The sequence below is a fragment of the Aythya fuligula genome, chromosome 2 (assembly GCF_009819795.1).
Source record: "Aythya fuligula isolate bAytFul2 chromosome 2, bAytFul2.pri, whole genome shotgun sequence".
NCBI lineage: Eukaryota > Metazoa > Chordata > Aves > Anseriformes > Anatidae > Aythya > Aythya fuligula.
The window spans coordinates 68,345,917-68,359,994 of NC_045560.1; the positions used below are offsets into that span (position 1 = coordinate 68,345,917).

The window sequence follows — 14,078 nt, forward strand, 5'->3', positions numbered from 1 at the left end:
ATTGCTGTATGCATCATGGGTAAGAGGTGGTTTAGGGAATATTGTTCTGAGAACACAAAATGGGAGGAAAAAAAAGGTAAAAAGGCTCAGTATCAAGAAAATCACCTGCTTCTTGGCACTGATGGAGAAGGAATCTGAGAATAGATGAACTCGGGATACTGCACCTTTCCAGAAGAGGTTATAGTCTGTTGAGAGTCTGTACTTCAACTAAGTTTGGGTTATTTGGTTGTCTGAAAAGACTCAGAAGTCTCTGTGACACCTGAAGAAACACAACAGATTTGTCAGTTCTGTGGTTACATTCCTTCTGAACAGAGTCATTAAGAAGCTGATGGGCTCACTTAGACCTACTTATTGCATTTCTATTTTATTTTCTTCCAAAGGAAAGTAAGTCTTTATTTAACATGATTGCACTGGTATATCATCAGCTTGCAGATAGGGACTCAGTGCTTTATACTGCATAGAAAAAGTCTTGAATGCCTGTGTTTCCTGTCCCTTCCTGCCATGCATCTCTGACTTCAGCTGTCCAAGTCCTATTCAGGAATTCCATCATACTGATGTGGTATCAGGTGCTACATCCACATCATGCAATGCTAAGTGTAACAGGAGGATCACTATAAAATCTATACCAGTTTCTAAATTAGTGTTGTATACATCCATCCTTACCTTGGAAGCACATAGAAATGGGTCTTTCAGCCTCTATCAACAGAAAGCAGAAGATGACATTGGAAACTGGGGTTGCAAACTGTGTTGGGTCTGTCTGGGATGGAGTCACCTTTCCCTGCATCAGCCCACACAGTGCTGTGTTCTGCACTTGTAGCTGGAACAGCACTGATATCACTCCAGTGTTGTGTCTATTGCTGCGTAGTGCTGGCACAACATCAGGAGTCCTTCCAAGCCCCCAAGAGCCAGCAGGCTGAGGTTAGGCAAGTGATGGGGAGGGAACATCTCCAGGGCAGCTGACCTAAGCCAACCAAAGGGATATTCCATAACACCTGATGTCACACTCAGCAATAGAAAGGAGGGCTCTCATGGGGCTGTCCTCCTGAACAAGCACTACGCGTTTTGAGGCCCTGCTTCCTAGGACGTGGCCAAACATCGCTTGTTGATGGGAAGTATATATTTTTTTCCTTTCTCTCTGTGCTTCTGTGCGGCCTTATTGTTTCTTTTGTTTCTTTTTTTTTTCTCCCCATACCCTTTCCCTTTAATTCAACCATTCTCATCTCAAACCTCGAGCTCTTTGTGTTGTATTTTCTCCCCCTTTCTCTTTGAGAAGAGGGGGAGTGAGAGAGCAGTTGTGGTGGAGCTCGGTTGCCCACCTGAGCAAAACCACCACACAAACATGCACCCCTTATGTCCTCCTAGTATTCCAATACATCTAACAAAAATGTGAGCACACTCTGTTCTTCTTTAATAGACGTTCTGTCTGTTTGCTTTAATCTGTGGATATACACCTGTAGCACTGACAGTCAGAAACTACTGACGCGTTTCTGCAGCAGTTGTGCATTCAGAATGCTGTCCTATTCTTCAGAATCTGCCACTGCCATCTTTGGGATGCTGCCAACTTTTGTTGCTTGAATGCATGTTTAGTGATTTGAAAAATCTTTAATTTACTGCATAGTATTTACTTTGTATTGAGAAAAGATCCTCCTCTTCCTTCTGCAGGGTTAGTGAGTAACAGGTGTACTTTAGCCAGCATAATTTATGATTAGTTAATTTAATCTGCCATAAAGACATAAAGTGAGCCTGAAACAATCTTCTATCAATTTTGCCGTTAGAGGTAACATAATATTTTCAAATGTCTACCAAACTGAGTAATTAACCCTCAGGCTGAGTGAAGGAGTCTAATAGACATCTCTCTCACATTCCTTTGCTTTGACAAAATGAAAACAAAACATGGGAGCCCAGGGGTTAAAAATAGCAAGCGAGAGTTTACGGTGCATGTGAACAGTTTTATAACTGAGGTTCAGAAACATACTTGAGCTGTTGCTGCTTCATTTTAGGCTGCCAAAAATTTCCTCCAGTGAGGCATCTGATTTGCAATAGGGCTTTGCTGGCAGTGTTGGCACAGAGGACATCCATGTATTAACTTTCTATCCCATAGTTCATTGCTTTTCTTCTCTGCTTTGTGGATTCATGGTAAATGGGTGGCTTTTGTTTAAACAGTAACTCAGTGTGTGACATCACCATGATTAAAAGTTTTTGAAACAGCTGATGCATTTTCAATAGTAAAAAAAAAAAAAAAAAAAAAAAAAAAGTTCTGGAACTTTAAGCTACAGCTTTGTTTCATGTTCTGTTTTGTAATTGCAAAAGCTGATAGTTGAGGTTGGCAAGAAAAAGCATAAGAGGAGATCTGATAGGTTGTTGTAAAGAAAATATTAAGCAGATACCAACATTCTGTTAACCAGCACATTGAAGAATATTAAATTCTGAATACAATACTGTTTCCTGTGGCCTGCCATGTAGCCTTACAGATTTCAGAAGCCCCAATGACATTTGCTTTTAATAAAGAAAAATAAACTGTATTGAAAGAAAATCATAAATTTGGCCCTGTGTTACAGTAAAAACTGTGCAGGTAAAACCAAAGGAGGCTATGCAGAATTCCACTGAAAACATTCTGTAATGAGATAATCCAGGGATGCATGCTTATGGAAAGGACTTGATTTTACAGTGAAAAGAAATGTGCAGAGGAGAGGCCTGACATAATCCTGGCTTAACGTGTTTGATTAAAGGCAAGATGCTTTCAAAATATGAGAGACTGCTGAGGATGAAGCAAACACTGGTGACTGGGGTGAGTTTGTACTTGACAGGCTTTTAGCAACACAGTCTTTCCAATCCTTGATTCAAATGACATGGAAAAGTGCCAGATCTAAGATTTTCAGCTGTTTCTGAACTGAGACAATAAAAGCAACTACTCAAGCTTATGAGTGTTCTCAGAGGAAGTTAAGAGTGAGGCAATGATAAGGATCAATACTGCCCCAGAAGTCAATAATATCTTTCTTGCTTGACCATCTACTTCCTGTGGCTTGGCCAGTGTTCTTGACTACATATAACTTGTTATCAACTTCTATCTTTCTCTAAAGGACTCAGCAGCTGCTTTTAGCCCCCTGTGCAGGCCGTAACACCTTGCAGGACTTGGTCATTATGACCATATAGTCAGTTTTGATATAAGGCCTCAATGTAAATTAATCAAGAACCTCTGAAAATAAAGTGCAAGTTTTGCTCTTAAGTACTAGCAATTGAATTTATAGTAGTAAGAAATGAGTTATTTGTTGCAGGAGGGTAGTAATAAAATGTTGTCTTTTTTCATGAATTTTACATTTTGGTTAAACAAAGGTTAATGCCTCTGTATTAGACCTAATATTCTTACAGGATCAATATAATCGTTCCTCTGATTCCTTGCCATGTCATAGAGAGATCAATTTGTATGTTGGTAAAGTAATCAGTTTTCCTTTGGTTAACAGTGGATAACATGGGTAAAATTTGATACTATGTAAGGCAATAATGAATTTTCTCTCTAACCAGGATATAATCAGTGGTATCAGGCCTCGGTCATATAAAATACAAATGTGCATTTGCTTGCATGTTCTACCCTATTGGATAACACTGTTATTTACATATAGATGGTACCTGAAGACCTCCTTTCAACAAAGCTGAAACTTGCTAAGCATTATGCCATCCTGTGTGATCATTCCATGTGAATATGATAATTGCATGAATAGGTACAATACTGAATAGGAAGGTAACTTTTGCTCAGATGAAACCTGGCTACTCCTGTTTGACATTTGCCAAGATTTTATGTCTGTGGTGTTCAAATGAGTAATTTCTGTTTTGTTTTGTTTTACTGAGAATTGCAGGTCAAGAATACAAAAGCTGACAGTTTCTCTTACACCCCGCCTTAAAGGTGGGTTACTTTGTTTTCATAAAGCTAGCTATACACTACCCCCATTATTTGAGTGTCAAAGCATCTCCATGGTGTGTTAAAATAATGATTTCTATTCCATTTATGTGAAATAGTAGGAATTTATGGATATCTCCATTTTACTGAGGAAGAACAAGGGTACAGATGGACTAAAATCTATGCCCATTAGAAGTGCTTAGCACCTTATTCTGGAATATGTCATTAGGACAAGCTCATCAAATTCATCGTAGTCCTCCTAAATAGAATACTTGAGAACTACAGAAAAAGCACTTCACTGAAATCTAAGCTCGAAGGGAAAAACACAAGGCAAATTTCTCAAAGCCTGGGACATTGGGCTTCTGGCCTTTGGACTTTTGATGTCATAGAATCATAGAATATCCAAGATGGAAGGCACCACTGGAAGGCACCATTGAGTCCAACTCCTGGGTCTCCAAAGGACACCTCCCCTCCCCCCACCCCACACCCCAAAAAAAAAAAAAAAAGATCATGTGTCTGAGAGCATTGTCCAAATGCTTCTTGAAGTCTGGCAGGCTCAGTGCCATGACCACTTCCCTGCAGTCCTGCTTTGTCATAGTCCATGCCTCTCAGCTGTTGGTCTGCACGCATCAGGCAGACTCAAAACCAGACCAGTATCTGTAGCTATGGGGCTTCTCCACTCTGGCAACATGACATTTCCAAATATCTTTATTCTATCAGGCTTGCTCCTGATTCCTCAGCAGGAAGCTTGGGAACCCGCCAGACTTTTAAGGCTCCTTTCCATTGTTTCTGGACTCTCAGATTTACAGGCTTCTTTTGGAGGCAGAGGAGATGGAAAGGGAAGCAAGGAAGCAATGTCAACATAAGAACTCTGGAAAAGATGTTTTACGTATTTGTAAAGAATCTGTCACTGTGCTGTCAGGAAACCCGTAACATTGATAGGGCTGCTCTTTTTAATTGCAGTTCTCTTTTGATTGCTTTGTTCAGGAGGTATGTGGATTTTAAGTCAAGTAAATATTTAGATGGCAGTAATGAAAATCATGTGAAAAATTTTCTTTTATTTTTCACTGAAAAGGAGTTCACTTATGTTTTACTGTGTTCTTTCATTCTTTAAGATCAGAAGGGCAATCAAACAACTAAAACAATTCTTGATATTCTATTGAGCTGGAACAATGAATTGTACAGCTACTGTAAATGATGATATTGCATTTGCTGCTGCTTAAGATAATCTGACTGGTCAGCTCTCTGGCTCATTATCCTAATACAAACTCAAGTAAGGAAGTCTATTTCTATGGTTCAATAAACAGAGGCAATTGGAAAGATTCTTCAAAGAGAATCAGTGATTACCAAATCTTGTTGAAGTTTAAGTGCCTTCATCAAATACTGACCACCTGTTAAAAGAAGCAGATCTCATATGAACATTGTAAAGGAAAGAAAGAACACTACTGACACGTAGAGGCATGAACCTACAAATATAAATACAGTGAAAACAAATTTTTGGTTGCTTATATATTCTCCATTTTTTTTCCAGTGAGGCTTTATTTGTATTTTTAATACACGTGGAGAAAAATGTAGCCCCACTTGTAGCTAAGTATACTGTTGACTAGTTTTTATGACAGTAGACTCTTTAGGGGGGTTAAGACTACACAGGTTTTACTGAGTTACAAATAAATTAATTTCTCTAAATGTTGTACCTTTTTTCTTCTGTCATCTTACAGTAGAACTGACTTCATTGAGAGGAATCTGTGCTGGATGGTACTTTTGAGCTTTGTTTCAGGGAATAGAATAATTCAGGTGTAAAAAGACCTCTGGAGGCTTTCTAGACCAACCTCCTGCACATAGCAGGGCTAACATTGAGCTTTGTTAGGCTTTCCATGTATAATCTGAGTTTAAGGGTTTTGGAGTTGTTCACATCAGTTTCTTAGTGTGAAACATAACCAGATCATCTGTAAATTGAGGGGCATAGGAATATTGGGAAAGACAATTTAGTTGCATTACATGCATACTAATTTGCTTCCGTGTACAAAGGTGGGAAATCATCACTGTTGCTTAACCTGCTGGCAATCTGTTAACATAGTTGGTTTCTCTCACTACTGTAGTAGACCCTTGGACAAGACACAGGTTTCAAGACGAGGTGGTTACATTGATAACATATAGCAAAATGTATACATTCAATGATGTCTCATCATAGCATGATGCCATGATATCATTGCTCACGTCAGCATTTGGAGAACAAATCAGACAAGAAGAGCTACATTTCAGCTGAAAATGTGAACCAATAGTGCATTTCAGTTAAGGTTGAATAGAGATGGAGCAGGATGGGGAATTCCAGGAGATCATCTGTCCTTTATAGAGAAAAAAATTTAGATGTGGCAACTTGTCATTTTCACTCTTTGTACTGGGTCTGGCTGGAATGTTAACTTTCCCGGCAGCAGCCCATACAGTGCCGTACTCTGTACTTGTAGCTGGAACAGCAGTGTTATCACACCAGTGTTGTGTCTACTGCTGAGCAGCAGTGGAACAGCATTGGGCCTTTCTCTAACCCTCCTAGGGGGTGGGCAAAAAAGTGAGGAGAGAAACATCATTAGGGCAGCTGACCTAAACCAATCAAAGGGATATTCCATACCATGTGGTGTCACACTCAGCAATAAAAGGTGGAAACAGGAAGAAGATGGGAGGGGTGGGCTCTCATTGAGAAGACGTCGGTCCTCCTCTCGAACACCGGCTGCGTGCGTTGAGGCCTTGCTTCAAGGACGTGGTCAATCATCGCTCATTTGTGGGAAGTAGAGAGTAATTTCTTTCCTCTGCACTTCCATATAGCTTTCATTTATTTTGTTTGTTTGTTTTCCTCCCTTTTTCCCCTTTCCCTTTTATTTCCCCTTAGTTAAATTGTTTAGTTCATGGTAGTCTTTATTTAATTATTATAATTATTTCCCTTTAATTAAATTATCCTTATCTCAACCCGTGAGTTGTTCTTTGCTTTACTTCTCCCCCTCCTTATCTAAAGGAGGGGGAGTGAGAGAGCGGTTGTGGGGTTTAGCTGCCCAGCACGGTAAAACCACCACACTCTTATATCTAAGTCACTTACATACAGTGAACTGTACCTAAAGCATTGTATCCCTCACGGTAATTTTCAAATACTAATGATAAACCAGTGAATTTCTATTAATTACAAATGGTTCAAGTGTGTCTGCACACTTGAAATAGACAATGATGTGAGATCAAATACAAATGGAAGTTACTGAGTAAAGCTAAAGCCAATGCTTTTAGATTACAATTAAGTAGGCAAATTTTCAAGGCAGTGTGATGTCAGTTGAAAAAAGGAACGGGGACTGTAACGTCAGACCTAAACATCAGTTTTTATGGGTCTGTAACAAGCGGATTATTTACTATGACTCAGTTTTTACTATCTGCAAAACATACCTAAAGATAGATACCTGCATTAGGGAAGAATAAAAGAATTAAAGGAGTAAAGTTGCATGAGGGACTTTGAAAAGTTTATAGAAACAATAAAAATATTCTGTGCTGAAATTAACAAACAGGTTTAAATTAAGGAAGAGTGGGGGAAAAATACCCCCACAAAAAAAGACTCAGTATTTCTGATCAGTATTTCCTTTCAGTTTCTCTTCAGTTGTCCATGTCATGGTTTGCTGTCAGTATCCAGAAAGTAGAAAAAACTGTAGAATCCTGATTTTCTACATAGCTTATGAATATATATAGATAGATAGATAGATATTTAATATAAACTATTTATTTTAGATACATGGATTGACATATTTCACTTGGTTTCTACTGGCAATGATTGTTCTATACAAGCTTATACTGGATAGAATATGTTCCCTAATAAGCTGTAGTTGACATCTTCCATCATGTCTTCGTGTTTAGGCTAAGCTTACCTGGATCTTGGTAGCAGGTGATTTCTAGGCTCATCTGAAGAGATCTGAACTTACAGAGTTTTGACAGGCTGGCACATTTATGCTTAAAGTCTCTTCATCAATGGAAACACCATTGCAGCATTGTATATTTTCAGTGCTCTGCTATGGTTGTCAGACACTCTGATAAATGGCCTTGCATACACTTACAACACGCTGTAGATCTTGATGAGGACATCAAAGCTTTATGACCTTGATGCTGCATCTGCTCAACTGTGAAATGAGAAGCATTTGAAGTAGTACCTAGTGGTCCTGAAGAAACTACAGGTGGCCTCTCTGCGTATGGCATGTTAGAAATGAGAAGGGCAAGTCTTCTGTTGTGTGTCTGAAGAGGCAAAATCTTTATTTTGCATGAGCTAGGTAGCTCAGCGGCAGAGATCACTTCTGAATTTTCTTGGTGCCTCTTAAAATAAGTGACTTAAGTTCTTTAATTTGTTTGAATTGTCCTCTTGGATCAAATCCCTGCATGCAAATATCTGAGTTTTGGGGAAATGCAGGTCTTTGTTTAGCACGTTTACTTTACAGCTATGGTTTAAGTTTCTGTATCTGTTCAAGATTAGTGTCTTGAATTGAATATATATGTTATATAAAATTGTACACATCTCCAGCAAGATACTGCTTTCCAGTGTTGATTGGTAGCTCAGTCTTCAACACAGAAAAGTTGTTACAATAAAGTAATACTTTGCAAATTTATCAAAATGATCAGCCTATAATGTTGTCACTAAATGTATCTGTATTACTCTGTGTAACAAGGGTGTAGCATAACTAAAATAAATCTCACTTTGTGTTCTGCAGTATCATTTTTTGAAAGAGCACGAGTTCTTCTATTTCTAGCCATTACAAATGGCTCAGTTGTTTGTTTTTAACTTTATGATCATGAAGAGCAAATTAGTTTAATTTTCTCATTGGAAGGAAAGCCATGGCAGAGGAGTTGCTTTTTCTCTCTTCCTTCTAAAAACATGTTTGAAAGTTTGTGACATGTTTTTGACAGAGGGCACCATGAATTTTGACACAACTTTAACCCTGGTTTTTAGCCATCTCCAGGCCAAGATCAACCAAATTCCAGTAAACAAAGACAAGTAAGAGTAGTGCAGCTTTCAAAGCTTTCAGTCCAGCTACTAAACTCTCTTTGCTTTCCATGAATGGCAGTTATCCTGCTTACCTCTTAATGCCTAATTTCCCTGTGATCTCTCTGCAGTTAACATGGAGGGGATGGGACTGTCAAAATCTCACTTTGGTGTAAAGAAAAGTGAACATATCTTGCAACATTTTTTTTTCTTGATCTCAATTTTTTTTTTTTTTTTTTTTTTTTTTTTTTGCTATACATTGCACTAGACCTTGAAAGTCACTGGGATTGAACCTCCTTGCAGCAGACATAGTGTGGAGGAGGAGGGCTGGGTAGTACCAGTGAGACTAGAGACATGGGTTTTGTTTCTATCCCTGCTGAATCTTTGCTAGGTGAGCTCAGGCAAGTCATTTGCACCTCACTCCTCCCAAATGTAAAAATGGGGTGGACAGGATGTTATGGCAAAATGATTTGGAATGAGTGGATGGAAATCCTAGGTAAAAGCTTATATTAGGGTGTTTGTTTATGGCTGGAAATGCAGCCTTTTGTGCGTGTTTCCACCTGCACTGTAATGTACTCATAAGTGATTTCTCAAGGTGAAAAAAGAAGGGATGCTGGGATGCATCTCTATGTGTAGTTCCCTACATGTGGAGGGCTACTGCAGTCCCTGCTGGTGGCGTCTCCGCGCTCCCACTGCTGTGCCCCTATCTAGTGGGGAGAACCTGCAGGAAGGTGGACCCTCACAGCATTACTCACAAGAAGTGCTATTTCATTAGGGCTGAAGCTCAACTTAAAATTTCAAATCACAGTGGGGTGAATAGTTTAGTAGAAGTTTGTAATATCAGTACTAGGGCTGGCCAAAAAAAAAGGAAAGGGTAAATATTTTTACCGCAGGACCTCATTAAATGATAGAAAAGCAATTCCGTTTTGCTTAGAAGCTTTGATGAATTTTGTGGGCTTTGTCCTAAGTGGAAAGGATGTGTTTTGTTTACATTTTTCCAAATTGAAAATTGCTAGAGGAATCAAAATCTACCGTTTGTGAAGTAGTTTCACAATGAAAATAGTTGGCACTGATTAATAGCACCAAGTCAGGTTCTTGGTTTTGCCTCTGCTGTAGAAACAATATTTAACATTGTGCTTCTGTAGGCTGATCTCAGACTGAAAGACCTCGTTCAAATATTGGTCTTGATCATGCACTCTGAAATCAATAGATGGGCCATTTGTATAATTACACCTCAAGGTAGCTGATGAAGAAACTAAGAAAGACTTGTGAAGAAGGGAGCTCCACAGCTAAATCGCTGCCTGGGTATCAGGATGGGAAATAGCACCAAGCAGTGCCGGGATTGAGCCCTTCTGTCTTCAGGCAAAAGGCCCTAATTCTCCAGTACATCCCATGTGAGCTCTGATGGGCATCCAGTGGTTCCCAGATTTTAGTCACTTTTTCTGAAGGGGCCCTCTATGTCTATTGACATGAAGAGAAACCACATTTCATGCCTTCTTTTTGGGAACACCCATTGTCAACAATGGGTCATTTTTATGGTCTAGACATGCTGGTGTCATGATGAGAAATGGGTGTTTAGTTACGTGTGCAATGGTATATGCTATTGAGTAAAAGCACTTGGATTTATTCCAGTAAATCTCTGATTCAAAGAATATTGCTACAATGATTATTCCACATTAAAAATGAAACAAAACAAAACAAAACAAAAACAAAAAACCAACTGCACTGGTTTTGAAAACTTACACATTTTTTCCTTTATTAAATTGCTTCCTGGTGATGGAAATGTCTAGGATTTTTTTTTTTTTTTTTTTTTTTTTTTTCTCCTACTGCATCTGCTTTCCTTTACTTGCACACCCCTGAGGTAATTAGTGTAGGTTAAAATTTACATAACTGACTTTGGGGTTTTGCAAATAAGAAAGATGGAAATTTATTCAAGGTGGTGAATAATTCATTTTAAAGCGAGTTTCCTGCTTTTTTTTTTTTTTTTTTTTTTTTTTTTTTTTTAATCATGTAGAAGATGTATTACAGACTCATAGAGGTTTTCTGAATAGGACCCTAAGCATTGAATTTTTGATATATTTCTTAGTGTAGGTAAAGAAATATTAACCATGACTCATTGCACTTTTCCTGTTCAATAAGATTTGAATAAACTTAACAAATTTATTAGGTAGATGATAGAGCTTTTAAAAAATTATCATGACACACTGTGACAAATATTTTACTAGGATCCAGTAGAAATAGCTTTAACTCATATTCCCATTGCCACTTCAGAGACTGAGAGATGGAAAACAGCGCAGTTCATACAGAGAATCCCAGTTCATATTTTCTTTTGAATATTCATTATTTAATTAAGATTAGAAAGATAAACAAGGGGATTGGATAGCTATGGGAGTCTGGTAATATAATCTTTTTTTTTTTTTTTTTTTTTTTTTTTTTTTTATGTAAGCCTAGACTGGCAATGTCTGAAGGTTGTAATCTTACAGCTACTTGATATTTTAAGTGAAAAAAGTTTTCTGTGTTATCTTATTTCTTAACCCAGATGCCCACCTTATAAACATGGCTATTCCAGCTGTCACTAAGAGCTGGATCCAGCAGATAAATCATGAACTAAGCCTTCCTCTTGCCTTCCTAACTTTAGCGTTACCTGCCTCAGTCCAAGACTTTAAAGCCTCTTTCCATTTGCTACCAAACTCTGGTCTGCAGCTTTTGTCACTAAACTTTCTTTAGAACATTTAACACTGTTGCTTGGCACAGTGAAATGTCCCAGACATGACAGCCTGGTGCCCATGCCTTTTGGGAACTAAAAATGTTTCTGTTTGGTCCTTGCTGTCACTGGGATGTCTCTGCTACACTGGCAAGAGCACTTCTCTGTGGGACAGCCAGGGAAGACCAAGCTACACTTTTTCTTGGTGTGTTCTTCTGTGGCTGCACTCCCTACCAGACTGTGGGACTCAGTTGCCCTAACAGAAAGCTCCCAGCTTTGCTGGAGCAAGAGATGGGGCAGGAGCCAGCTCCCAGACCTTCCTAGGGAAGTGGTGTAGGTGGTGATTCACCCGGCTGGAGAAAAAAAATCAGTGACAGTATTTGTGGGGGTGGGAGAAAACATGGGTCCCTGTTCTGGAGACTTACAGTGAACTTAAGCCAAAAGCAGTCCAGGAGCATGAAGGCTTAGGTCCCACTAACAGAGAAGCAATGGTGGAGGGAGCATTGCCCATGATACAACTGCCACATGGAGAGCTGGAAGGGCTCAATGTGAGCCAATTTGGTCATGTCACCTTTGCAATCCAGGTATGTGCAATGCCTGACAGGAGCCTGCAGGATTTATTGTATCCATCTGAGGCTCTCTGCTGAGACAACTGGCAAGTCATACTGTGTTTTAAAGCAAATATGTTGTCTCTACTTTACTTCTAAATAATTTAAACAAGTTATGTTAAAAGCTATACACAGAGATATATGTAATATACTTTTTTGTAGTCTGCTTTCATACTCTGATAATATTTATTTTGGAAATGTAAAGGATTCTTTGCAAATAACTTTCCCAGTGCCTTATTTTTCAAGAGAGATTCCTACCCTTCATTGAAAACAGACAGATTCTTGTCCAGAACTTTTGCATTCTTTCTTCCAAAATATTTTTGGCTTTAAGGCTTGACAACAGTAGATAATTTTACACTTGTAGCTTGTATTTTCATGTTTTTCTGTATGTTTGGAAACAAGCTTTTTTAAAAAAATTTATTTATTTTTTCTTTTTTATTTTTTTGGCATGTAGGTCTCAAAGTACCACAAGGAAGTCTCTCATCAGAACAAACAAAAGTTGCAAGCCAGGATTCATGAGCTCTTTCAAAGGTAGGTCATATAAGAACTACTTTGTACTTCCAACTAATGTGCTTTCCCTCCAAAGGCCTTTCAGTGTTTTACAGATATTAATGAATGAAACTTCTTGCAGACAAAGAACCTCAGACGTAGAAAAATTAAGCCTGTACTTCTGAAAGAGGCCTCTGTTTTTTGGTTACCTCCATTTTCAGATACCAAGCCTGGGCTGCAATTTTTAAGTGCTATGCACACTGCTTCAGAAGGTGATCAAATGGCTTCTCCTAGTGTCCTTCATCCCTGCCTCTGAGTTACCCTAAGAGAGTAAAGGAAATATGAATTGGAGCAATATTTTCATGATCAAACAATGCATGACCATCAGATAAAGACATGTATCAAAATACCTGTAAAGAAATGAATAGAGGAAATAAATAACTCTCATGGATAGAGCTTAGGAAGCTCTGTTCTACTGTGACAATTGATGAGCATGCTGGTGAGCACAAAAGATGCCTAATTTTACTGACTAAATTATTCTCTTGAATCTAATACCCAACAAAAGGGGAGAAAAGAGGAAAATGTTGCAACCCGAAAAGAGATCAACTGTGGTTATTTAAATGTTTGATGTTCAATAATGAAAACTGTTTACCTTCATAATTGTGTATTAGCAGCTAATAAAGGCAATAGATACAGTAGTTTAAAAGTAATAAAATCAACAACAAAGTGTATTTAATTTTAAATTGAATTGCAAGCAAATGGGTGTCCTAATGAACCCCTGTGTCAATGCAGCTCTAACCAAATTAACTGAAATAATTTCCATCATGAGAAACTAAATAAGTACAAAGTTCCAAACAGACCATTATTTTTGAGGAGGAAAGTTAACTTCTCAGATGTTTCAACTCTAAGAGCTAGCTAGTGACTTTCAAGGCACATCTTCTACTCCCTCCATTTAGGGAAATTGGACCCAAGTTTACCTGAATGCAGCTCAAAGATAAAACTTCTGAGGTTGGTTGACCATGCATTTCTTGTGTTCAGTCCTTAACACCGCAGATTCTTGTCATTAGTTTTGGTCAGTTGTGGCCTGGGCAAAATTCCCAGTTATGTCATTGACACTAATGTCTATGCAGACCTTCCAGCTAATTCAGATGTTGTCTGTGCATTTACATGATTCAATTTTCCTGGTAGAAGAATCTGCAAAACAATTGACCTATGTGCCAGTGACAATTTAGCTGATGCAAATCTCTATATATGTTTCTAAAATAATCTTAAAAAAAAAAAAAAAAAAAAGGGTAAGCAAGGTCTGAGTAGAAACTGGTTTACAGCAATGTGTCAAGAATTTGGAGACAGGACTACCTATTTTGCATTATTGTAAAAGACTTA

At 38.4% G+C, this 14,078-nt stretch overlaps 1 protein-coding gene across 1 annotated transcript in view; it reads left to right on the forward strand.

Annotated features, from left to right (window-relative positions):
• Positions 1-14,078, forward strand: part of OFCC1 (orofacial cleft 1 candidate 1) — a 185,336-nt gene that overhangs the window by 47,828 nt on the left and 123,430 nt on the right. Inside the window, exon 9 of the mRNA XM_032181084.1 lies at positions 12,661-12,737. Coding sequence (XP_032036975.1) covers positions 12,661-12,737 — 77 coding nt within the window. The remainder of the gene's footprint in view (positions 1-12,660; positions 12,738-14,078) is intronic.